Here is a 27,122-nt window from a genome sequence, read left to right as displayed (position 1 = left end):
CTCCAGGAGAGCTGGAGAGGGACTTGGGACAAGGGCCTGGAGGGACACGACAAGGGGAAATGGCTCCCCACTGCCAGAGGACAGGGTTAGATGGGATACTGGGAAGGAATTTTTGGCTTTGAGGGTGGTGAGGCCCTGGCACAGGTTGCCCAGAGAAGCTGTGGCTGCCCCATCCCTGGAAGTGTCCAAGACCAGGTTGGACGGGGCTTGAAGCAACCTGGGCTGGTGGAAGGTGTCCCTGCCCATGGCAGGGGGTGGAATGAGATGGGCTTGAAGGTCCCCCCACAAGCCAACCCGTGATGGGATTCTCTGATTAGGGTACAGGACAGAGTTAAGAGTCAGGCCCATGGCAACCTCCCTCCCACCCAAACACCCCAAACACCATCCCTGGTGCCTCTCTCAGCTGACCATTAAACACAGAGTCAGGGATCCAGGAGACACTGGAGCCACCAACCCAGTGGGTTCCATGGGGGTGGGAGAAGCTGAAACGTGCACCAAGAAATGAGCCCTCTCCTAACCTGGGTCAGGGGCTCCCGGGAGGAGGCTGTAAATCAGGAACAAGCCAAACTGCTTTTCCAGCAGCCAGCACCCAACACTGTGCTCCACAGCAAGTGCAGGGTCAGGCCTGCAGCACATGGAAGGTGCTCTTGGTCACCATTTATGACAACAATATCTGCTGCTCTCCCACTGCTGGCACCATGAAGTGGTGCTGCTCCGAGCTCTGCTTCCAGCTGCTGGGGCTCCTGCTCCCCTCAACCAGACCAAGGCCATGGGACACACATGGAAATGCTGCTGCCTGAGCACCCTGCTCAGGGCAAGGCCACCTCCTGTCCTAACCAATGGTATTAGCACTGAAAGATCTCTGACTTGATGATCTTGGAGGTCTTTTCCAGCCTTAATGATTCCATGATCTGAAGGTGGAATTGCCTCTCAAATGTCCCCCTGTCCACAGCTCCACCATGAGTCCGAGCCTACAATCAGGAGTTTTCCCATCAGTTATCCTGGGATTTGGGCCTCCCTGCTGGCACCAGGGAGGACCAAGGGGATGGGGACAGTGACCTGCTTGGTGCAAAAGCTATGGGAGCACCTCAGTGGGTTGCACCAAGAGGAGCCTTTGCCCACATCTAGGGGCAAAACCAAACAGTGCTCCTGAAAGGCAACCCAAGTCACACCACCCAGAGAGGACAGCCAGCCACATCTCCTGCCAACCCCCCCAGGCAGGCAGTGCCCACCTCCAGAGAGGAGGCTGTGATGTGCAAAGGAGTGTCCAAAGATCAGCTCACTGGGATGCAGGCTGCAGGCACACTGCCCTGGTCCTGTGCCAGCCAGGGCTCTGCCCTGTGGCATGTCCCCCCAGCAGGAGCTCTGGGGACAGCTCTGCTCCCCACGGCCCCCAAGCACGCCCTGGCACAGCCCAAACCCTTCATCTGTAGCACATCCGAGCCCCAAGCCGACAGTGGCTGATCTCACACCTCTGCCAGGCATGGATGGGCAACCCAGGCAGTCTTCCCAGTGCCCACCCTGCCAGGCCATCTCCAGTGATCCTGGTGACACCCCATGGCAGCCCTGGGAACCACAGAGCACCCCAAAGGCACAGGCTGATCCCTTCTGCTTATTCTGTATCATTTCTTTTCCTCCCCCTCCAAGCAGACACACAAACACTTCCTACTCTTCCACAGACACAGATAGAGATATTTATTCCTCTCCTTCCTTCCAAAGGGGCTTGAAAAGGGAGGATTTTCAGTCAAGCAAAAGCTTCCCTTCAGAATCAGGGGTATAAAACATGGGCAGAGCACACAAACAGCTCCTGCCATCACCTGCTTCCTGCTCAGCTCTTGCTTAAACTGAGGGATCCTGGAGCCTTCCCAGCCCTTCGTGGGAATGAACATGATGGGGATGAACATGAGCCTGGTTGCTCCATCTGTGTGCAGAGCACTCTACCCAAAGAGGGAGGGGTCTCTGTGTGGGCTGGGTCTATTTTTGCAGCAAATTCCACTGTAAAATCAAGGAAAGACCATCTCAGGGGTCACCTGCACCCTCGCTGGTGGCATGGCCAGCAGAAGCCATGCCCAGGAACCAGCACTCAGTGCTTCCACCTCCCCACGCTCCACATCAGAGGGCAAAGACAAACATCACCACAAACAAAAGGTTGACTTTTCTGCTGGATTCGTTCCCTCCCCCTCTGAAAAAGCCATATGGTGCTTTGTGTATAGGGAGAGTTGCCATGGAGAGCCTGCCTGCGAGTCTGCCAGCACAATAGGCTGCATTAAGCTTTCAAATTCCTGGCCAAAAGAGCCCAAAAGTTCCTAGAGCCAAAAAATCTGAGACCTTTGGTGCTCAAGTGGCACTTCCCATGTGAAGAGCCCTGTCCCCAGGTGCATGTGGTGAAACCTGGAGGGTCTCACTGTTGTTTTCTCCCCCCCACCCCACTAACAGAGCAGGGGATGGCTGTGGACCACCAGCAGCAGCACTGCACAGCCTAATTCCCATGGCACAGGATGAGCTCAAATCCTCACATTCCCTCTGCTCTGCCCCTTGGACCTCAAAGCCAAATCCCAGCTGACATTCTGCTCCCCTTCTCCATGCCCCTCACAACACAAAGCATCCTCCCCTCACACTCACCCCTGATTTACATTTGGGTTGGAAAAGCCCTCAAAGATCATCAAGTCCAACCATTCCCCAAGGCCACCACTAACCCACGTCCCCAAATGCCACATCCACATGGTTTTTAAACCCCTCCAGGGATGGGGACTCCACCTCTGCCCTGGGCAGCTGTGCCAGGGCCTGACCACCCTTTCAGGGAAGAAATTTCCCCAATATCCAACCTAAACCTCCCCTGGCACAACTTGAGGCTGTTTCCTCTTGTCCTGTCCCTTGTCCCCTGAGAGCAGAGCCCGACCCTCACCCGGGGGGACCTTCTCACTCTCTTCAACTCCCTGACAGGAGGGTGGAGCCAGGTGGGGGTCGAGCTCTGCTCCCAAAAAACAAGTGACAGGACATGGGGAAAGGGCCTCAAATTGTGCCAGGGAAGGTTTAGGGTTCGATTAAGGTTGGATATTGGGAAAATTTCTTCACTGAAAGCTTTGTCCAGCCCTGGTATAGCTGCCCAGGTGGAGTCCCCATCTCTGGAAGGATTTAAAAGCTGTGTGGATGTGGCACTTGGGGACATGGGTTAGTGGTGGCCTTGGCAGTGCTGGGAGAATGGCTGGACTTGATCTTAGAGGGCTTTTCCAATCTTAATGATTCCATGATTCTGTGATTCCATGATCTGTATCTGAACACATCTGCCATTGCTGGACCATTGCCTCTCATCTCTTACACCAACTGCAAGCCAAAGGCAACCTCTGCCCAGTATCCACAAAGCCTCCAGAGCCACCAGCCAGCTCAGAGGAGCAGCAGTGCCCACAGCAGGGACACAGCCAGCTGCATGGACATCTCTCCAGGACGTATGGAGAGTGACAGGACAGGTCCTGGGCTCTCTGTGGGGGTGGATGAGTGCTAAGCTCTGGCAGAGAGACCTCTTCAATGTCCTGTCGAGCTCCAGAGGGCTCAGGGGTGCCGGAGTCACCTGTGCTCTCCAAGAAACCCTCAGGAACAGCAGCCCTCAGATACAACAGGCACCTGAAACAGATTGTAAAAACTGCTTTCAGAAGGCAGGGTTGCAGTGAAAAGGCACCTTGAGTGAAGAAGAGCTGTGGGTACAGTAGTGACACACAGGTCAGACAGAGCCAGTTTTATCAGCTTCATATAGGAATGACCTAGAAAAACAGCCTTTCAGGAGAATTTAAGTCATCTGCCAACACACACCGTACACACTGCTGCGAGCCTCAGAGCCACAAACTCCAGTGATTCCAACAGCATGGACTGGGTGAGCTAACACACCTGAATTACTCAGTGTGGGAACAAGGCTTGGAACCTGCTTGAAGGGCACAAAATAAAACAGACCCCGAACCAGGCACAACCAAGTTATGGTTGGCTTAAGCTGATATAAACAGCTCCCTTACTGGGAATGCTGCTGGAAAACAAGGGGGTAACAGACTCAAGCCAAGTATTTAAAAGTTACAGGAATTTAGGAGGATCTTGTATCCAGAGCAGAGACACAGGGGAAGCCACTGTCCAGCATTTCCAGAGGTAGCTCGGGATCTTGAGCTTTCACCAAAGCTCATGGTGTTATCCCTGTGGGATAAAGGCAGCACCACTCCACTCATCCACCCTCTTCCTTCCCCAGAGTGACCCAGGAATACTTTTATAACCTGATGCTCACACAAAGGAGCTGGAAAGAGCAGCTTTCTGCTCTCTGCTTTTCCTGTAGCTCAACCTGCCCCAGAGATGGGCCAAGGGAACAGGAGCACCTACTGGAAACTCTCACGTTCCAACCCAAAATGACAGGAGGGACTGAGTGAGTGGCAGCCCAGGCTCCCGAGGAGGCAGAGGCAGAATTCAGGTTGCTTACACAACCCTCAGCAGAGCCCCCTCGGCTAATGCGCTTTAGCAGTCCCTCATTCCCTGAATATCATTGCTCATGGATTGGGACTTATCACACATTCCTTTTGATCCCCTTCCTACAGCACAGGCCCTCAAGCCTCATTTAGACACACCATCTAAAGACAGCATGGAAAGAATTAACTTTATGGTATCCAAACACTTTGGAAGCATAAATCCAGCTGCCTCCCCTTCATCTCAGGGACCAGCTGGGCGCTGTGGCAACAGATCCAGGACAGGAACCCACCACTAACACATGGAATTCGGGGCTGACTGACACATGGCTCCTCCTTTTTAATTCTCAGCAATCTGAATGGCCTTTCCAGTGTGTGGCAGTCACCAAGATCAGCTCAAATTCCTCCACACTTGTGTCAGCCAGGAACAAAGGCTCACTGCTGGAGGTGTGGAAAACAAGGAGCAGGTTGTGGCCACCAGCAAGTGGCTCAGAGCCACTTTGTGATGTATCAGCAGAAAGGGCCAAGTGACTGAGCCTCCAAAATAGCACAGGCTGCTGATGAGGAGACCTCCTGATGTCCTCCAACTCCTTCACTCTAGCTTTTACTTCCAAAACTCTATACTTGTGGAAACAAAGCTGGATTTGGCAGCCAACAGCTTTATCACGGAATCATTACGGTTGGAAAAGCCCTCTAAGCCCATCGAGTCCAACCATTATCCCAGCACTGCCAGGTCACCACTAAACCATGTCCCTAAATTCCCTGTTCTGGGAAGAGACTGAGGCGGGACCTCCTGAAAGAGCTTATGGAACTATGGAAACAGCAGAACACTCAAACTCAACTTCCCAGAGCACACTCAGTGCAGACACAACCTTTGGGACATCCAGCAGCCAGTCTCTTGTCAGGGGTTTGAGTACCCTGAAACAGAAACTCTTTGAGATGCTCCACACCCAGCCTGTCTCATGCAGGAGCTCACAGAAGACAAGTGGCACCTTTTAGATTAGATGGTCCCACAAACAAATAAAATTAAAGGCAATCCTAGCTCAGGAGCTCAAATGGACCAGAGCTTTTGAGACCCCAAATAACACCAGGTAGTTTCTCAGCCCATTGAGAGCACTCCCATCAGCTGGGAATGGCTGGATGGCACCATCCCACCACAAAGCATTTCAGCCTCCCAGCTCAAGGCTCCCACATGGAGAAACCAGGACAACAGTTAAAACCAGTTCAATCCTCCCCAGCTCAGAGCTTTGTGCCTGAGAAATGCTCACCATGTCCTTTCCTTCACTCATGGCTAAATATTATCAGAGCAATCCAGGCACAGCTTCCAGACCCACGGTCTGGACACGAGTATTAAAAGAAGCCATTCAGCACCTACAGCACTTGCAAATCAACACACAGACATCAGCACGTGTCATTCAGGTCTTACTTGCCATTTGTGCCCCCAGCTAGCCACACCACAAGCTGACCACAGTTAATGCAAAGCCTTTCCAAAGCCATCACCAGGCCCTGGGAAGCAGTTTGGACCAGGACCACCCAGCTGCCTCTGGGCAGGACTTGATGGAGTGAGCTGGAGGCTGGGCAGTGACTGTCCACACACCACCTCCAGCCAAGGCTCTGACCTCAACAGGTAAAGCTGCAAAATCAGTAACAAAGACTAAATACAGTTATTTATAAAGCCTCTGATCTCAGACTTGCCCGCTAGGTCCTGACCAGAACCCAGCCTGGGTTTAGGGGAAATCGGGGAGAGAAAATATGTAAGAGAAGAGACATTGAACTCCACCTGCAGGAAGAACTCTTCCCAGTGTGGATTTCACAGTTCTGAGCCATCTCTTGGAAATTATGATCATGCTGCTCCAAAATGTCCCGTGCATTACAGGGAGCATGGAGCAGCCAGTTTGCCCTCCTGTTCTGGACACAGGAGAGCAGTTTGGGTCCCTGTCCTCCAAAATCCCTCAAAAGCTATGCAGATTAACAGGAAGATGCTCCCAGAGGCTCATGTTTGAACCCCCTTCCCTGTTTCTCCCCCTAACTCCCAACATTGCCAGAAAATCCCTTTGAAACAGAGCCAAACCATGCCCCATGTGGCACTGAAGGAGAGAGGAGCTGCAATTTTTAAAGTGCTTTTGCCCCAACCAGTTCTGTAAGAGAAACATTGTCCAAAGGAAAACAAAGTCACGGGGGGGTGTCCTATAAAACTGGGTTTTAATCCTTTTTCCAGCTGTTATTTGTGCCTGGCCATTCCTCTGCAGGTGGAAGGAAGACTGGGAGGAGTGAGACTCTTCAGAGTACAAGAGCTCTGAGAAGGAAACTGAGGGGCTGAGAGGTTACAAACAGAACTGTTAAGGTTGAAAAAAACCCTCAAAACATAAAGTCCAAACATGGAAACACGGTCCCTGCCCTTGCCCAGGTCCTATGGCCTCAACAGGAGTGTTTTTACTACAAGTTGTCACATAATCTCTCCTGAACTCTCTATAACAATTAACTCCATTACTAAAACTTCCTATTGCCTTGTTAGCAGGAGTCCTTCCTACCCTAAGGAGAAATAAGCTGTCCAGTGGTTAGAGCTTTACAGGAGCAGTCAGATGTATGAGCTTGGAACAGCTGATCATCAAGGAGAAGGACATGGAGGGACATGAACCAGCCCAGGAGGGGACACAGCTTGGCACAGGCACAAGGGGACGGAGATGAAGTGAGTTGTGCTCAGCCAGAACCACCAGGGAATTGGGAAAACTGTGTTTTCCCAAAGTGGGGATGCCCATCAGAGCTGTCCTGCCTGCTGCTCACCCATCTCAGCCCAACCCAGCCCAGTGGCTCCACAACCAGGACTGATTTCCTGGGAAACCCATCTCACATGCAGCCTCTCCTGTCAAGAGCAGGACCAGGAAACACTCTGAAGAAATGAGCTTTCACCACATCAATCTGTCAGGGTGTCACAGGGTACACTCACTACAGTCACCAGCCCCCAGGCTGTGACAGAGCCCAGCAGGGCTCTTGGAGGAGTCACAGGCATAGGTGAGTCATTAACCCTTCCTTAGTAACTCCAGACTGACTGGATTCCTAAGGAGAAATGGGCTGACAGCTCTGCCTCCCCTGCTGGTGCAGAGGCAGGACACTGGGCTTTCCTTCACCTGAGCTGGGGCAGCCAACCCTCCTGATCCCCCAGGCGTTCCTGGTGAGGAGGCAGGAGACATTCCCACCTTTCTGAGCTGAGCATTAATAATCCCTGCCTCCAGAGCTGACATCCAAACCTGAGAAATCAAAACAGGCAGAGCCGAAACCACCCCCAAGACCCATCTGGAGCCACCAGCCCAGCCCAGCCTCCTCCCACGCACTCCCCAAACCGCAGGCGAGCCCAGCTCCCAAAAGTATTCACAGCAACAGATGTGGAAGAAAACAGCTCCCTCCCGGCTCAGAAAGTGAAACCTGTGATGGAGAAACACTGAGGTAGCAGATGGATGATGAGAAATGTTTATTATTTAACAGCAATTGCCTTTGTTTTCTCCTTAGTCATCATATCCATGTAAGAGCGTGCTAAGAACTGCTCCCGGGCTCTAATAGAACATTCCTTCTTATTTTCATAGTGACCATTTTCCCAGGAAAACAGGTAGTCCCAGCAGTGGGTTTTCTGCCCCTTTCCCAGAAAAATTTGCTTTCTTTTGGCCATCTAACTTAAGCCTTTCATTTGCAATTTAAACTCCCCCCAGCTGGCCTCTACCAGGATTAAGTTATGATCTGAGGGTCTGAAAGCCATAGGTTTCCCTCACTTCAGGACACATGGAAGTCCCTGTGCTCTGTAATTTGCTGTGATTTCCAGGAGATGTGGCCACACAGCAATGCTTTCCCTCCCATGGAATGGTGAACCAACAGTGATGCTCTGGGGGTTTGGTCCCACGTTCAATCCCAGCTCGCCACGGCGAGCAAGAGGCAGCTTTTAGGAACCAGAATTTCCTCGGACTGAGGACGTATTTTGGACCTGTTACGCTCCATGACAGTGACTGGACACTGCAAGATTTTTTGGCATGTGCTCCAGAACATGCACAGAGCAGGAATTCTCCAAAGGGGAGGGATTCCCACGCCAATCTCCCAGTCCCCAGCCCTCTGGGGCTGCTGAGCCTTCGCCGCGGTTTTCCGGCAGCACGTTGGAGTAATTCCTCGCTGTTCTCATCCCGGAGCTGCAGCCTACGGACACAGCTCTTCCAACACTTCTGCGCCTCTCCCAAAAGTAGGTCAATGCAGTGTGTCATCTGCCAGGCTGTTTTTGGGAAGACAGGCTCCCTCCCAGCCATGGCGCACGCGGAGCAGGGCAGCCTCCCCCCGTGGGACCCTTCACCCAGCTGCCAAATTCAGGAATCGAGTGAAAACCAGCGCTGATGTCAATTAAAAGAGAAATAATGCAAACTAAAAAACGCTATGGTGAGCCAGAAGTGCCCCCCCATCAGCATCCAAGTGCTTTCCCCAGCATATTATTATTAAATAAAGTCCATTAATGGCTGGATTCAATGATCTTAAAGGTCTTTTCCAATCCAAACAATTCTATGTCTACATTATAGCAGAAACAGTGACTTAAAAGAGCTGGAGGGTGATGTGAGCTGTGGGTCTGCAGGTCTCACTGCTGAGGAGCAGCTCCTCACTCCCAGCAACTGCTCCTGCTTCCAAAGGGAACAAAAAGTTATCCTTGCTCATCTAAAGCTCCCTGCTCCCACTGCCATGTAGCCAGGATTTACCTTGCTGATCCTGGCAGCTGAAAGTCTGGAGAGAAAGTTTTGCACAAACTGTGCAGCATTTTGGGGCTCCTGGGAGCAGAAGAGGGACTTTTCTTCTCCAAGGACACAGTGTGATGTGGGCTGGAGGAAGAGAACAACCACCCCAGTGTCCTCTGCCCTGGGGCTGCCTCCTGTGTCCTCCCCTCACCTGGAACAGCCTCCAGTGGGTCTGGATTCACACCTGCTTAGTTCTCCTTCTGTTTGCACCTTCATGCAGAGGAACTTCATCCCACCCTCACCCTCTCATGCCCTGAGACCAGGCCCTCACAGGAGAGTCTCTGTGCCCCAGATATGCCTGGACCTCTCCTGTTAGGAGAGGGGTGGAGAGAGACCTGAGGCCATTCTGACCACAGGACATCCCCAAAGCAGCTCATCTCCATCACACACTGGTGCCTACATTCCTAACTCCTCATGGCCCACGAGCTGGGAGAGAGACTCAACAGAATCCCAGAATCAGTGAGGTTGGAAAAGCCCTCCAAGCTCATTGAGTCCACCCTGTGCCCCATCCCCATCTTGTCACCCAGCCCAGAGCACCGACTGCCACATCCAGTCATTCCTTGGACACCTCCAGGGGTGGGGACTCCACCATCTCCCTGGGCAGCCCCTTCCAATGCCTGACCACCCTTTCAGTGAAGAAATTCCTCCTGATGTCCAACCCCAACCTCCCCTGGCACAACTTGAGGCTGTTTCCCCTTGTCCTGTCCCTTGTTCTGTGGGAGCAGAGCCTTAACCCCCCCTGGATCCACCCTCCTGTCAGGGAGTTGAAGAGAGCAAGAAGATCCCTCCTGAGCCTCCTTTTCTCCAGGCTAAACAACCCTCACGCATTTTCATGGACAGGCCCAGTGGTTTCCAACACAAGCCTTTAAATGCCACTATTTCAAGGCAAAAAAACCAAATTCAGTACATCCAAGTAAGGTTTGGCTGCTCCTGCCCCTGGCAGAAGAGGGCACAGACAAGCACGTGGACCCCAAACTTGACAAGCACAGTCATGGTTCTGGAGCAACCCTGCACCACAGGGATGAGCACAATTCTGATCTACAAAGAACAGCAGGGGATTATGGTTTTTTTTCAAGTACACATAAAAATTTTAAAGCTACACTTAAATCTTCACCCGTTTTGGGAGCAGAATTAACACTCATCTTTATAAACTCCTTATCCCAACCTGCAGTATGTATAGCACATACATATGGATCTGCCAGAGCAGATCAAGATGCAAGGCAAAAAAAAAAAAATAAATGCAGAAGACATAATCAGAGCAATTTGGATTTTATTCTTGCTCATGAATCAATCTTGATTTCCCATTCATGGCAGCCCCGTTCCCTGCACACCAGCTGAACACAAAGAGGCATCTGTCCTACCTTCAGCCATGAAACGAGCTGTGTCCCTGAGCAGTAATGGTTTAGCCAGGGTTAGGAACAGGCAGGAGCAGCAGGAAGGTCTTCACTGCAGCACTGCTGCATGAATACAGGGATCAGCAGATCTGATGGGAACGTAGGAAGTGCTCAAAGCGGTGCCAGATACTCACCGAGTTTAGTCAAACGTGCACACGAGCTCTGCTTCCATCTGCTAAGCCTTGGGGAAGGCTTTTCTTTTAAAAAGCAAATGCCTGGAATATTAAATTGGGCCTGGACACCCCAACTGAGAGACTGTGCTCAGGTGTCAGCATTAGCCTGTTGCAAATACAACCACAATTCCAGCATCAGAGAGGAACAGAGACCACTGAGGATGCAGAAAACCAGCCCCAGAAATAATAACAGGATTGGGACTGGGTAAGGGAATGCAAGTTTTGGCTTTTGGAATTATCCCTGGGCAAGGGAAGCTTTCCTTCAGCATAGCAAAAGCCATCTGCAATGCAGATTCTACAGAAGGGGGGAAGAAACCTCCACACAAAGCAAACAGTGGGTTATGTTACCAGATATCCAACACCTGGAAATGCTCCGTGGAGCCAGCACGGATCCGTGTCCCCAGGGCAGGAGCCAGCCTGGCTCTCCCCAGATTAAACCAAGTGCTGCCCAGGAGCTCATACAGGCACCAAGGGGGTCATGGGCACTGTGGGCTCAGAGGTGGCACCTGAGCACTGTCAGTCCCAGAGGTGTCTCTGAGATGTTGGATCAGCAAGTGAGCAGCAGCCAAGGGAGCAGGGAATGCCACTGCAGAGCACAGCCTGCACGTGGGATAACACAGGGATAACTCCCTGATGTGAGCTGATGTGCAGTTCCCTCTCTTGGCTCTGAACCTTTAAGATACAACACCCTTCACTCAGAGAGGGGCTGGAGGTGTGCTTTTCTTTCAGGAAATCCCCAAACTGACACTCAGCTACCCAGAGATTTTGGGACATGGAATGTCAGCTGCAGAAACCATGGATACACCCACTTAGATCCTCTCAGGGATGCTCCCGAGTGCTGCTGCCCCCCAGAGCTCATCCCAACTGGAGTTCACGTTGCTGCCAGTCCCAGTGAGGAACAACAGGGAGCTGTGGCACAGGATCTGTGCAGCAGGCACAGCCCCAGCCCCTGAGCCCTTCATTTGCCATCCAGCACCTGACTGCCCCAGTTTCCCAGCTCCATGCTCTTCCCTTCAGCTGGCCATCTGGAAGCCAATCAAATGCCTCTGGGGAGCTGAACATGCTCCTCCTGCTAAAAACCCCTTCTTCAACCCCCTAGGGATCTCCCCCGAGCAGAGGCTCATTCCTTTGGCACAGTGGCTGATTCCTGATCCAGCTCCCCCAAAACTGGCACTGCCAGGGGCCCCCCAAGCTTTGCCCCCCACTTGCTCCTGCCAGAGGTCTGTTGTCCCTGCAAACAGGAACTCTGTTATAGCTTCCAGATTGGAGTGTTGGCTCTGGAGCTGGATTTTCCATCTTCCCAAATCCAAAGAGCTTTTAGTTGAAGCATTTGAAAAAAAAAAAAAAAAAAAAAAAGATGTGACTATTTCCATCCTCAGGCCCTGCCCTGAGCTCACGGGCACATGCAGTCCTCAGTGGATGCACTGTCTGCTCTCAGTGCACAGGGGCCCCTTTGTTCAGGGATCAGAAGCCAAGGCAAAGGGATGGGTGAGGCTGGGAGCTCCAGGAATGCACCTTCCCCCTCCTGGCACAGTGGTCACTTTGACTGACACCAGCAGCAATTCCCCACGTATCCCCTGCTCCCAGAGCCCATTCCCAGTGGGTTTTTCTCTGGAAGACAGATGTTTCAGATGTTTCAGCTCAGAGCATGTGTGTGAATGACATGACTTGTTCATCACTCTCCTGAAGTTGTAGTGAGAGCAAAGAGATGTTCAGCATGTCCTACTGAATGGTGAGAGGCAGCTGTTGAAAACACAGGTGTCTGAAGCTTAAAAAGGTTTTAAATACCCTGACAAGGAAAGGAATCTGCTTGTGAGCACAGCCCTTGCTGTGTGTTTGCATCCAGCTGTGGCTGTCACTGCCCATCCCTCGTGTTTGCCACCGAATTCCCCTCTGTTCCTGCATCCAACACGTGATGTCCAGAGCTGTTCTTTGCTCCAGGACCTTGGCTTCAAATTACAGACACCCTCTCAGTCCCCCACCCCAGGTCAGCTCCTTACTCCGGGTCTGAGTTTTCCAAGTGGCTGGAATACAATCCCTCATACCTGTTTCTCACTGAGGAGACCCCTGTGAGCTGGAGCTCCCAAACATGACAACTCCAGCAGTCACACTGGCTCCCTCCCTGTTTCTTTTCCCTGCAGACTTTGAGGATGTCCCGTTGGATCTCCCTGATTGTAGCCAGATGCACCAGGTCTTCCTCTGGTTGTGGATTCCCCAGACATTCAACATCTTATCTGCCCTTTTTAAGCACATTCTAGAACATAATCTCCTTCATTACTGCCTCCACTACATTATCAGTTTCTCAAGTTTTACAACGTAAAATTCCACTTTTCGGAGTTATTTATCAAGCTGCCAATGTTTGATCCACAGTGTCCCCCTCTGCTTTGCTGCTCACACACTGCACTGGCCAGCCATCCAGGCACCATTCCCACAGTCTTTAAAAGCAGGCAAACCCCACTCCAGGTTTCCTGGAGCAGGGGAGGACAAGGGGGCCCAGCAGCCACACACCACCAACGAGTAGGAAGGGCTGGGACACAGCAAGTTGTGAGGAGCTGAACCTGTCCCTCTCCCAGCAGCATCTCTGTCCCCATGGTCCCTTCTTGGGGTTGGACCTAAAAACTGAGCCCAGGGGCCCCAGAGTCACAGGCTCACCACATCCCACAAGAGGGAGACTCTCTGGAAGCACTCCAGTGGCCATCACACCAGCACACACACACACTGCAGGCACAAATACATATGTGAGGACCATGTTTTCCCATTCAGTCTTCACTTTGGGAAGGGCAGAAGGTAAGGCAGCCCCCAACTGGCTAGAAACTCTCCTTCAAGCCTCAAATCCAGCTCCTGCAGCAGGCAAGACACTTTGCTCTTCCCCCCTCATGGTCAGAATTACCTGGCCAGACAGAGATTACAGCAGCAAAGAGATCAGAAATGGTTCGTGGCAGTGGAGGGGTGACACTCTGAGGGGCTTTGTCTGAGTGGTGTTTACTCCACACTGAGGCAGAGGCAAGTGCCAGGAGTCCTGGATCAGCACCTCAGCCAGTGGGACATGCCTCAAACAGCTGGCACAGGGACAGCACTGAGTTTAGCATCCTCCCTGGATGTAAAGGCCAACTGAACACGAAAGCAGTTGTGAGAAATGCAGCTGACAAAGCAAATTTGGCTGGTTTTGTAAGTGCACCTTCAGTTTGCCAGGCTGGAATGTAAGAGCTCGGGTCAAATCACAGCTACTCTGCCACAGGGAGTCTCCATGGGAGGGGGAGAGAGGAGAGTGGAGCATCTTCAGAAACAAACCCTTACCTGCATTAAGACAGACACTGAGAGGTACAAACTGACATCAGCTCTCACTTCCATGACTGACCAAAGAATTCAGAACACCAAGAAGTCCAGCAGAACTCTCTTTGGCTAAAAATAGAGCCAGCTAATTACCCAAACCTTGTTAAAAGGGACACCCAGCAGCAAGCATGACCTCTGCTTTCTTTACAAATGGATGATCAATATTGACTGTTCTCAACAGGAAATCCTTGAGATCACTCCAATGTGAGCAACTGCTCACTGTGAACTCAGAGAACCTCCCTCCATACCCTGCCCTGGGGTTCTTTTATAACTATTTAATGTGTGATGCTTGAGAGCTCAGCCTTCCCTAACCACTGTAATAAATACACATCAATCTCTTTCAAATTTAATAAATAGAGACCTTAAAAGCTTGCTCTGGATCTGCTTTTCCCATTCAATTAATATAACACAATACCAAAGCAATGAATTATTGAGGAGAAATACGAGCCTGAGCTTTCACAAACACGCTCTACTCCAATGGCAATTTATTACAAATTAATACTGTGCTGCATTTCCTCCTGTGGGAGCTGGGAATTGGTCAGGCTACACCAGCCACGAAAACTTCAGAGCTGCCATAAAACACTACAGTGCTGAGCACAAACAATCATGGAATGGTTTGGGCTGGAAGGGACCTTAAAGCTCATCCTGTTCCACCTCCTGCCATGGGCAGGGACACAGAGATTTCACAGAGGTATCATTTTAATTTCACAGAATATTCTGAGTTGGAAGGGACACACAAGGATCATTGAGTCCAGCTCTTAAGTGAATGGCCCATACAGGGATCAAACCCACAGCCTTGGCATCATCAGCACAATGCTCTGACCAACTGAGCTCATCTCAGTTTTCAGAGATTAGGTAGCTCCAAGCCCTGTCCAGCCTGGTCTTGGACACTTCCAGGGATCCAGGGGCAGCCACAGCTTCTCTGGGCAACCTGTGCCAGGGCCTGACCACCCTCACAGTAAATAACTAAATAAGTCAGTAAGTTGGGGGTGGGATTGGGGAGGAGGAGGGGGGATGGACAACTGACAGAAAACAGAAGAAAACCCTGCTTTGAGGGGTTTCTACTCGAGAACCAGCACAGTTTTTCTAGGAATGATGGTTCTTTCCCCCTCTTTGCAGCTCGATGTGCTGGGCTGGCAGTGTGGGGCACGTTCACTGCTGTGTGAAAGCAAGGCTGGGGTTTCAGATAAGCATCTCTGAACAGAGCTGACTATTGTGCAAGGATGATAATTCACATTTGCACATTCAAAATTACAGCTGCTCAGCAGGAAGCTTCCCACATTTCTCACACCCTGCCCTCAGCAACATGCCTGCCCCAAAATGACCCTCTGACACTCAGAGAGGAATCCCAAACTAAAAAAACATCTGTTCTGCAGCAAAGGAGTTCAAATGCCAATCAGCCAGAAAGATACTTCACATTTCACCAAGCTAATGCTCTGGAAGCCCATCAGGAGCCACGTGGGGATTGGGACTGCCCTGTTTGAAGATCATCTGCCACTCAGTGAGTTCAAAGCTCTTGTTTAATGTGCTTCTTGCTAGAAACCAGCTGAGCACATTGATGGTCCAAATAGTTGGAGTGAAGGTAAATTCATTAATAAACTAGTAAATTCATGGTAAATTCCACTCTGGCAGGTGTCCCTGCCCATGGCAGGGGGTGGAACAAGATGATCTTTCAATTCAAACCATTCCATGATCAGTGCCCAGCATTTGGAAGATGTTACACCCTACAGCAGACAGACAGACAGACACCTCCAGCAGTGTGTCAGCTCCTTGGTCAGAACAGCAAACTCCCCAAAAGACATAGGAGACCAGACACCAAAGTAGAAGGGATTTTCCCTCTATGTTTTTTTTTGGGGGGGAAAGGACTTTCCTGATAAACAGGAAAACATGAAACCCCCACCACAATTTCTGTACCACCTCTTTCAACCCTTATTAAATGCCCCCAACCTCTCCCCCTTCCCCTCTGCCAACACAGAGCAGTGACTCTCAAAATACCAAACCCAGATGGTTTTCACCAAAGGGTCAATTAACCCCTGTGGGGCTAATTTTGCACAGCAGCAAACTCACCTCCATTTTTGATGGCTCTGATCCCCCGATGGAAATCCTCAAAGCTGATGACTCCCAGTCCACTCGGATCCAGGTACTTTGTTAGGTCCTTCACCTGCAACCACAAAAGCAGTGTCACCTATAGAATCCCTGGAGAAAACAGCATCTTCCACTACAGAAACACCTTGTAACCAACTTTTTCCCCTTCACAAGAAAGATCTGAGCTAATGACAGTGAATTTCTTCAACTGGCCCCAAAAACTGTGGCCGTTCTCCTGGATGGGAACATAAGCAACCAACACAAAGGGGTTAATTATTACTTGGTTGGTGTTGAAACTATTGCTTAGCCTTGAAACATCAGTTTGGGCAGTGTTTCTTGCAACATGGTCCTGGGATCCTGGATCCTAACAGGGATTTGTTTATTTTTATGGTTTTTAAAGAGGTCTTGTCTTAATTGGGAACTCAGTAATAGGCTGCCTGGCAGGAGGGCCCAATTAAGAGGATTCGGTGATAATGAACTGCTCCACGATACAAATTTAGGCCATATAATTGAAACATTTTCCCAATTAGACAATGCCTGAGGGGGAAGGAACCACATCAGCTGGAGAGGATTGGGATGGGGGTGCTGGAGCAGGCACACATATGGAGCAAGGGGCACTTGTGAGACCTGGCGAGGACAGTTTGGGCTCTCCAAAGAGAACAGGCAAAGGTTTGAGGGTAAAACCACAGGCATTCCTCACAGTCCAAAGTATTCCAAAAGTAGTCCTTTTGGTGCCCTTCCTTTTGGGTCCTTCCTCCTAGGCTGCCACGAGCAAAAAACCCTTTACACCACTGATGCTTCTCAAGCTCAGACAACCAGACATCAATCCCTCACTTCAAGGGCTCTTGAGGCACCTTGAGCCACATTCAGCTGAGAAACAAGCCCAGGAGGAATCCAGGTGTAAGAGGTAAGAGAAGGAATTGCACAATGCCCTTGCCCTGCCACACACATCTACTCCTCCTCATCCACCTTCCTCCTCCTCCTCCTCCTCCTCTGGAGGAACTCTCCAGGAGGGCTGCAGGGCTGGATTTGTGCAGTTCTCATGAGCACAACCTTTTGCCTCACTCGGGTTTTGGTTTGTTCTTGGGGAAAGAGATGGTGAATCACCAAACCTCTCCTCCCACCTAAAAGGAGACTTAACCCTGAGACCAGCCGTGGTGCTCAGCGCTGCCCTGCTCATACACAGCAGCACAGGGGCGTTGGTTTGCTTTCTTTTTTGTTTTCTTAAACCCAGGTATGTGTTTCTACAGGGAAATCACATCCACACCACGCTCAGAGCTGTTCACCCACGTGTCCACATGGGTTTGAACGCACTCAGGGGAGGCAGAAGAAACCACAGGGCAGAGACCATAAAACCATAGAATCATAAATATCCCAAGTTGAAAGGGACCCACAAGGGTCACAAGTCCAACTCCTGGCCCTGCACAGACACCCCAACAATCCCACCCTGGCCCTCAGAGCGTTGTCCAAGCCCTCCAGGAGCTCTGGCAGCCTTGGTGCTGTGCCCACTGCCCTGGGGAGCCTGGGCAGTGCCCAACCACCCTCTGGGGGAAGAACCTTTTCCTGAGATCCCACCTGACCCTGCCCTGACACAGCTCCAACTGTTCCCTGGGTCCTGTCACTGGACTCAAGGCTGTGCCTCTGTGGGGCTGCCATGAGAGGAAATCCAAGCTCCTCATGGCACAGGCTTGTCCACCTGCCAGCTGACTCCACCTCGGGTTGGACATCAGGAGGAATTTCTTCCTGGAAAGGCTGGTCAGGCACTGGAAGGGGCTGCCCAGGGCGGTGGTGGAGTCCCCACCCCTGGAGGTGCCCAAGGAACAACAACTGGACGTGGCACTCAGTGCTCTGGGCTGGGGGACAAGGTGGGGATGGGGCACAGGTTGGACTCGATCTCAGGGATCTCTTCCAACCTCATCTGTGATTCTGTGAATGGGAGAATACAACACAAGCATCTTCTCCAGTTTTCTGGGGCACTTTTTTGGCAGCCAGATTACAGACCTGCTGAACTCACGTGGCACATCATCTCGGGTGAGCCAGGTTCGTGTACGTTAAACAAAGGTATTTTAGACTAATAAAAACAGCTCACAGGAATGTGTCAGTGCCACTTTAATGCATCTGGCAGCTGCTTTGTGTTCAAAAGCTGTTGCTTAATTTGTTATCTGGGTACAGAGATAACAGAAATGCAAGTGACATTTAATCAGACTTGATAAGCCTGTGAGGGATCACCATGACATACTCTAAATTATAGTTTTTGCAGTTTTCAGCTTCTCAGGACCACAGAGGGCTCCACAGCCTCCTGCCAGTCCCCCAGCAAGGCACCTCACCCACACTGGAGCTTGTGCAAGACAGGAGAGCACAGGGAAGCACTTTGTTTAGGCAAAAGAGCCACCTATACACCCATCTATTTAAATTGGGCTATGGGCAGGGGAAAATGAGGGGAAATGGTCATGAAAACTTCCCAACCCGGGCATTATGGATGCAAACAACAAAAGCCACACACTGTCAAAGCTCAAGCCCATGGCAACACGTCTGTGCTGATCCAAACCCGCCTGTATTTGCTGTCCAGGCTTAAAATCACTATTAACAACCACCTGAGACACCACCTCCAGACTAGTGTGAGTGGCTGCTGACACTCCAAAGAGTTCACAACACAGAAAACAAGCACATCTGCAGTACCTGCCTGGTCCCCCCAGCCCCTGGACGCTTTTTCTCACCCAGCACCTCCCTGCACAGTGATGGAGCTGGGGGTGCTGAGGGGACACCCCTGCCCAGACCCTTCACTGCCCATGAGCATCTGGACCTGCCCCACCACCTCTGGAGCTGAGAGCTCCAGGATCTGGCTCCCTGCTTTGAGCTCTTCTGCACCTATTTTCTGCTTTGTCACCAACTGCCTCCCAATTCTGCCACTGAAAGTCCTGGTGAGGTGCACACAGAAACCCCCTGGACCACACTCTGCTGCCTGAGGGGTCCTGCCTGCCCACTCTGCTCCTGCAAGGCAGTTGCTCCAGCTCCTTGGACATTTTAATCATGTTTCCTGCTCCCCTTCCAGTCCCCACCTCTCCTTTTTGAAGAGAAAGGTGAGAACTGCACACATTATTCAAGACATCAAGATGTTGCAGCCTTTCACTGCTTAAAAGAAGCTGATAAAAAAGAGAGAGAGGGACTTTTGCCAAGGCCATGGAGGGACAGGACAAGAGGGAATGGCTTCCCACTGCCAGAGGACAGGGTTAGATGGGATATTGGGGAGAAATTTCCGGCTAGGAGGGTGGTGAGGCCCTGGGAGGTTGCCCAGAGAAGCTGTGGCTGCCCCATCCCTGGAAGTGTCCAAGGCCAGGTTGGACAGGGCTTGGAGCAACCTGGGCTAGTGGAAGGTGTCCCTGCCCGTGGCAGGGGGTGGAATGAGATGAACTTTGAGGTCCCTTCCAACACAAACCATTCTGGGATCTAAAATGATGTCAAACACAGGTCCTTGCCATTACTCTGAGACCCCTCCCCAGGCCACTGTCTTGTCCACAGCCAAGCTGTCACAGCACTGGGCCCCCACACTAGTGACAGCTCCAGCATCTCACTCCTGGGTTGGAACTGCCAGTTTTCTCCATTTCTTCATTTTGATGTCTTAATTTTTGATGACTTAGGTTAAAACCACTACCTTATCAGGACAGTTGGGAAGAACACCAGCATTAAGGCTCAAACTGCTTTAGATTAGCAAATCTGAGCAGCTCTGAAGTCACAGATTTGTTTTAAGCTGAAGCCTAATCTGCAAGTGCAGAGCAGCCAAACCCACACTCCTATTAGCACAAAAACAAAAGTTAATTCTTTACCAAACTGCAACACGAAGCTAAATCCAGGCATATATGAGCCACAGTCACAGGGAGGTTCCTGCTGCTGGCCAGCAAGAAATACTCAAAATAAATAAAGGGTTTTCTGACTGTGTGTGTTTGTGGCTGGTTACAAACCCTCCTTGAAGAGTGAGCAGCTAAAATACAGAGCATTAGAGAGTCAGAGGATGACGTGGTTTAAGTAGCCGACTTAAATCCTGGTGGAAACAGAGAGGTTTAAACTGCTTGAAGCCAGGCTGCCTTGAGCTGTGCACAGACACAAGCCTGCAGAGGCAGAACTGGTGCTGAGATGTGCCAAGGGGGCTCTGCTCACCCTGTGCCAGGGACGAGGCACAACCTGGACCAAAGGTGTTCTCCTGGTGAAGGACACGGAGCAGAGTGGGGAGGAGGAGAGAGGTCCCCTGGCACCTCAACAGCACAACAGGAACTACTCACTGCAGCAACCACATCTTCTGTATCAGAGAGCTCTGCACACTCCAGGGCGTTTTCCTTTCCAAAAACCCAACAATTTTGCTGCCAAAAACCCCTATCTCTGACAACCCCTCAGAGCATGTACACCAGCACCACACTTGTCCCTGAACAGCACAAAAAGAGGTTCCTTGCAGTGAAATCAGCTCAGTAAATGACCTCGAGCCCCAACCAAGCCAGTGGTGACAACTCCAAATCCAAATTAACACACAAAGGCTTGGCAGGCACACAGTGGAAGTTTCCCAGGGAGGTGAGGGATTCCCCAGCTGTGAGTGGCCCTGTTCAGCAGGTGGGAGGAAAAGGAAAAGGAAGCTCCAGACCTTTTTATATTTATCCTAATGGACACTCCATGTCTCCACCACACAGCAGATGGATTCAGATGCACAAAAATATCCACTGTGCTTGTTTTAAGTGTGATCTCTGAAGGAAGTCAGGGCTGTGCTGGCCAGACAACACCCTCCCTGTAACCCCTGAGCCTGCCAGCAGTTTTCCTTCATATTCTGGCAGAGATCAGGGCTGAACCAGCTTCCAAAAAGACATTCTTTTGAGGGGTGAATGAGGGTAGGAGATTTCTAGTGGCCACAGCAGTCAGGCATCCCACAAGAAGAGCCAACAGGTATCTCAGGGATGGTGCTTCGAGCCCAGTCACAACCACATCCTGCCCTGGGAATAAATCAGCTCCCAGTACTGCTTTAACCTTCACAGACTCTGGAAGCAAATCCAGAGGAGACAAAGAGGATGAATAAATACTGGTATATTCCTGATAAAGATCCCCAACTGCAAGCTGAGACCCCATAAAGAACTCCTGCACCTTCAGCCTCACACATCTGCCATGGGCAAAGACAGATGCCTCAGCCTTGAAATCACTCCCACCTTTCCCTGGAAAGGATTTGGCAGGTAGTCTGCCTTTTGAGGAACAGGAAAGACACCAAGGTAAGTCATGGGAAAGGGAGCAAGGGTGAAGGTCTGGCCTGGTTAACAAATGACTTCTAAAAGGACCAACCACATGGGTGGTGTGCAAGATGAACCCAGAGAGATGTCAGAGACCTAGAGAGCTGTCACACAGACACCAGGAGACCTGTCCAGGTGAGGAACAACCTGCTGGAGACTCACCCAGAGCCTGGCTGAGCTGGGGTTTGGCTGGGTGTGCTTTGGGCACTTAAGCAACCAACAGGGACAGACCAGCCCACCCAGGGAAAAGTCCAGAAACCAGTAAACCCAGCCTAGATTCTGACTGGGTGAGACAGCATCTTTACTGCTGGCTGGGTCTTGATTTTAGCCAAATCATCAGAAGAACCATTAATCACCAGAGAAGACCTTCAACAAGGAACTTACTGCCATACTTTGACCTGATGGCAGCAGCCAGTGCTGGCTGGGGATTGTTGAGCAGCAAGAACCACATTCACATTTCACTTATTAAAGTGTATTTCTACAGAACCACATTCACATTTCACTTATTAAAGTGTATTTCTACAGAAAGGCAAAGGTTTGGCCTAAAAAGTGAGCACCGAAGCTCTCAAACCAGAGCTTTAAAGCCCCTGCTCAGTGCCAGGGCAGGGACCCTACACTGGGCAGGCCTTCCAGCAAGGTTGTGGTGGGCAAACACTTTGTCTCCCAGGTACATCCTGGCCAGCTGCAGTTCCTGGCCCCTCTGCCTGCACTTGGAAAGCTGGGCTGTGCACACAGGACCCCCTAACATGGACATGCAGGTGCCAGGCAGGGACTATCCCCAAGCACAGCTCAACAGGAGCATTGCTCCTCCTTGGGGGGATGGAATGAGGACACCTACACACCCCCTCCTACACACCCACACCAGCCCCTCACACTTCTTACCACCACTTCTTCCCAAACTGTTTATTAATAGGGAATTTTTCTCTCCTGAATGGATATTGCAGAAGATGAATGGGTTTAAGGACCTTACCCTTGTTTCTTGCCCTCCAGAAGAAGATGATGAAGGGAGGGAGGAAAGTGGAAGGAAGGTGGGGAAGGCAGGAAGGAAAGAAGGAAGGAAGGTGGAGGGAAGGAAGAAAGGAAGGCTCCACACTACATTAAGCATACCCACAAAACAGCCCTTATTTTCTTTTTGGCCTTAAAAAAGGCTGCTTAAACCACCTCTCCTCATCCCAAGTCTCTGGACTGCAGGAGTCTGGTTAACAAGGAACTGTCAGCAGGCATCAGATTTGCCTCTCATCTTCCAGTACACCAAGGGTCTCCAGATGGGACAACACAGGGGACAGCAAGAGCAAAGTCCTGCCAGGTGCCAACACACCTTCTCCACTAATTTACAACTTGAGGAGTGTCCAGCAAAGCAGAGGACCAAAAACATCCTGAAATCCAGTGGCTCTTGGAGCTCTAAGTGTAGGAAACTCACTGAGAACCAGGTACAGACCAATTCTGGGTGTTCTTGGCTGAGACAGGACATGAAAATCCATGTACCTCTCCTGCAAGTCTGACTACCCTCTCCTGTCTGCAAGAAGCCCAAATCCACTCTGAACATCTTTTGTCTTTGGGGAGAAAACACTACTGGAAGTCACACAATCCCTGAACTCAAGTGGAGAGAAAGCCAAGCACCAAACTGGTGTAACTGTGCAGGGCTAAGAGCTGGACTCGATGATCCTTGTGGGTCCCTTCCAACCCAGCATATTATTCTCTGGTTCTGTGAATTTATCTGAGTGAGAACAGGATAAAACCCACCCATGGTTATGCGAAGGTGGCTGCAGCACCTCTGCCCTCTGTGCTCAACAGAAGGGGATGAGCCAACGATGCTCATTTGTACCTAAAAAAGTCTCTCAAGGCTAAACTCACCCTTTCAAGAAAAGATTTAAATGCTGATGACAAAAGTCAAGACTGGTATTTTTTGCACCTTTGGGTGCAAACATGCTGGGACTGCTGAACCTCCCGCAGCCAAACACCAGAGTCGCTGCGGAACGCGCCGAAGACGTGGCTGTCCCCACACACAGGGTCCCTAAATCCATGGGTTGCAGTGGGATCAGCTTAAATGGACTCATCCCTGCTAATGCAGCATTTGCCCAGGGTAAGAGCACGTCTGTCCCCCCATGCCCCAGGTGCTGAGAGAGCACTAACACGCCAACAGCGTGAGCAAACTTCATGTTGCCTCACGCGACGCATTTCCCACGCTGCTGCCGCGATGGGAACGACAGCTGCACCATTCCCAAAGCCAGGAACACCCTTCCCAGCACTCCACTTCTGTGGCTTCATCATCATAAACAGCCAGGCTGAGGGGAAGGCTGATAACTCGGGATTACACTGGCTCCAGCTGTGTTCATAGGAACAACTCCGTAATTTGTTGAGGGAGCTGGCACTACAGAAAGCACTCAGAACCTCAAAGCAGGTTTCTATTCTGCTGCAATTACACCTAATTAAGCAACCTTTAAAACACCCCAAGGGGCAGATCTCATTACAGGCAGCAGCCCTGGTCAATTGTGAGTAAGCAGTGAAAGAGCTACATTATTTACTTCACAAGTGGCAGCACTGACCCAGAGCTGCTGCCAGAGCTTTGCTTTCCCAGCCTTTTCCAAAGCTCCAGGAGGAGATCAGCAGATGGATCGTGCCTGGTCAAGTCTTTATTTAAAGGTCCTCCATAAGCAACACCCAGTGAAGATTCTTTCTGCAACATCCCTCCCTAATCTTGCACAGACATCAGCTCATCTGTCCTTCCCATCCCTCCATCCCGAGGCTCCAACACTGCAGGGCCTCTGCCCTCAGTCTGGTACATGAAACCAAGGACTGAGATGTCTTGATGAGGAGACAAAGACTCAGCCTGGTTTGTTCTCATCTCTTCCTGCTACAAAATAAGTAATCAAACCTACTACTCAAGGTAAAGAAGGAATAAGCCTCCTGTATTTAGGAGGAATAAGGATGAATACTTCCTGTAGAAATAAATCTAGAAGTATTTAAAGAACAGGAATGGGAGAGGGGTCACCCACCAACCAAGGGGGAGAAGCCCCAGAAGTTCAATTGTTTGCTTGGAATAAGCTCTCTCCTTCCTTTCCTGCCTAGGAAGACCATATCCCCATCACTTAACCCATCCACTTGCCTAACAAATCCTCCTTCTCCTATTAACCCAAGAGGAAAGCTGCTCAGCATACCATCGACTTTTTGATTTTTGCTTCTCCCCCAGTTTTGCCCCCCACCAAACTACTATTTTTCCCTTTTGGAAGGGGGAGGAAGACATCTCCAAGTCAACCACGAGCCAAGAACAAGCCCAAAGCTGATCCCGAGGAGCAGGTCTCCTCCATTCCCATCCCAATGCCACTGTCTCAGTGCCATCGGGAGCACCCAAAGGAAAAGACTTTCCTTCAAACACTCAGAATTCTACAGGCAGCAGACAAAGAAGCCAGAATATATTTTAAAGAGCTGGCAGCCAAAAAAGCCTTAGGACCCACATCCTTCCTGCCACCTCCACGTGGAACCAGGACAAATCAGTGCATCCAGCCAGGCCCTCGGTGCAGAGCACGGAGCAGAACTGCAGGAGATCTTCACCACCCAAGATCACTCACATCCAGCAGTCTTTGGGGTATTTTACCTGCTGGTAAAAATTCCTCTGGTCTGTACAGGACCTTTTTGGACCAACCCCACCAGCCTCAAGGCCTCTCTGGAGGCAGGAAGAGCTCTACACTCACCGCAGCTTCAGGAGCCTCAATTTGTTGTATTTAAGTGTGTTCTCAAACGTCAAGAATGACATTTCCAAATTATCCCTCAATTGTTGTTACTGAAGCATAAAAACACATTTAAACAAACAACTTCAAGGATGGTTTGGAAACGTTAACAGGAATATAAGTTATGCTGAAATGGTTTTAATCCAACTTTAATTGTTTGTCTCAAGTGTTCCAGATTTCCTGTCGCTCCCTAAGTGTCCCAAGGCTTCAGCAGCAACGCTCTACTACAAACATTTGTTTGTTTAATGAAACTTGAAGAGTGTTCTTCCTCCACCTTCCAAACCATTGAAGCCTTTGCTTCTAGCTTTTGTTCCTCTGATGACATGGGAAACCTGTTCTCACACCTCCCAGCACAGCTCAGGGTGACACACTTTAATCCACAGGAGGCTGGATTGAAGTCAAGAAAGAAAAGGTTTGATGCCAGGTTACTCCCCACGTAAAACACACCCTCGATGTAGGCTGGACCACCCTGAGAGAAGAGCCAAGTGCCACCAGTGCAGCCACCCCGAGGCCAGGCGCCTACACAGGGTTTAGAGCTGATCTGAACAGACAAAAAGCAGCACAGTAAAGCATGCCAGGAGGTCACACACCAAGGATTAGGCATTTTGAGATGCTGAACATTTTTCCTGATCTGACTTCACATAAAGTCCCCTGCAACAAGCCCAGGTGTTCCTGTGATGGGTTGGTTTGGGTACAGAACTGACTGTCTGGGCTTGCAAAGCTGGGACTGCAGCGTTGGCTTCCACGGCCTCCTTTCCAGGGTAGAAAGCAGCACAAAACCCCCATGGCACGTCCCAGAATAAATCCTCTCACTACCTTGGGACACTCATCGTCTCCAAAAGACAATGTACAGGTTGTAAATCATAAAACAAGATTATAATCACAGAATAGTTTGAGCTGGAAGGGACCTTAAAGATCATCTCATTCCAGCCCCTGCCATGGGCAGGGACACCTTCCAGTAGATTAAGTTGCTCCAAGCCCCATCCAACCTGGCCTTGAACAATTCCAGGGATGGGGCAGCCACAGCTTCTCTGGCCAACCTGTGCCAGGGCCTCCCCACCCTCACAGGGAACAATTTCTCCCCAGTATCCCATCTAACCCTGCCCTCTGGCAGTGGGAAGTCATTCCCCCTTGTCCTGTCTCTCCAGGCCCTTGTCCCCAGTCCCTCTCCAGCTCTCCTGGAGCCCCTTTAGGCCCTGGAAGGGGCTCTCAGGTCTCCCTGGAGCCTTCCCTTCTCCAGGTGAACCCCCCCAGCTCTCCCAGCCTGGCTCCAGAGCAGAGGGGTTCCAGCCCCTGGAACATCTCTGTGGCCTCCTCTGGACTCGTTCTAACACATCCATATCCTTCTGATGTTGAGAGCAGAGAGCTGTACCTCTCAACTTGCCAGTGCTGGGAATTTGGTGGGCACAAGGAGCCTCTTGGGCTGCAGAGGTGAAGTGCAGAGGAGGGGAAGACAGGAATAGCTAAATATGAGAGCCAAGGGCAAGAGAACTAACTGATCTCCCTGAGCCAGGCTTAGCCTGCCACACAGTCAAAACTAAGTTTATTGTAATACAAACAAGCCTGAATGAATGATATACCAGCAAAGCATAAAGACTTATTTCTTTTTTAGAGCTGCTTCAAATTATTTCCCTCCTTTTGGAACCCCTTCACCCTGCTTCAGAAAGGGCTGTTTGTGTGAAGTACACAGAGGAGACGTGCCAGAGGGGGGAAAAAAGAGCCCTGAACAGTTCAAAAGCTCAGGGGTAGATTCTTGAAGGAAGGGAGGAGAGGCTGAGATGCCACACATAGTTTGGGAAGCTCAGGACTTCAGGGATTGTAAGCACTGGGCATGGGAGCAACTGGATGCTCCACAGAGCCTGAAGAGGTGCAGCACAAAGTCCAAGAGCAAATTCCCTGTTGCACATCAAGGCCTCCAGCACCCTTCTGTTCCACACCAAGGCCTCCAGCAC

The 27,122-nt window shown here is 50.8% G+C and overlaps 1 protein-coding gene across 2 annotated transcripts in view; it reads right to left on the bottom strand.

Annotated features, from left to right (window-relative positions):
- Window positions 1-27,122, bottom strand: part of RAB11FIP3 (RAB11 family interacting protein 3) — a 78,124-nt gene that overhangs the window by 39,975 nt on the left and 11,027 nt on the right. For both annotated transcript variants that reach the window (XM_051780721.1, XM_051780731.1), the window contains exon 2: window positions 16,164-16,257. In XM_051780721.1, coding sequence (XP_051636681.1) covers window positions 16,164-16,257 — 94 coding nt within the window. The remainder of the gene's footprint in view (window positions 1-16,163; window positions 16,258-27,122) is intronic.

The sequence above is a fragment of the Manacus candei genome, unplaced genomic scaffold (assembly GCF_025592945.1).
Source record: "Manacus candei isolate 608988 ecotype Guabito, Panama unplaced genomic scaffold, ASM2559294v1 h1tg000002l, whole genome shotgun sequence".
In the NCBI taxonomy this organism is placed as follows: domain Eukaryota; kingdom Metazoa; phylum Chordata; class Aves; order Passeriformes; family Pipridae; genus Manacus; species Manacus candei.
The sequence above is the reverse complement of the archived record's forward strand: the minus strand, read 5'-3'. Positions and strand labels throughout refer to the sequence as shown.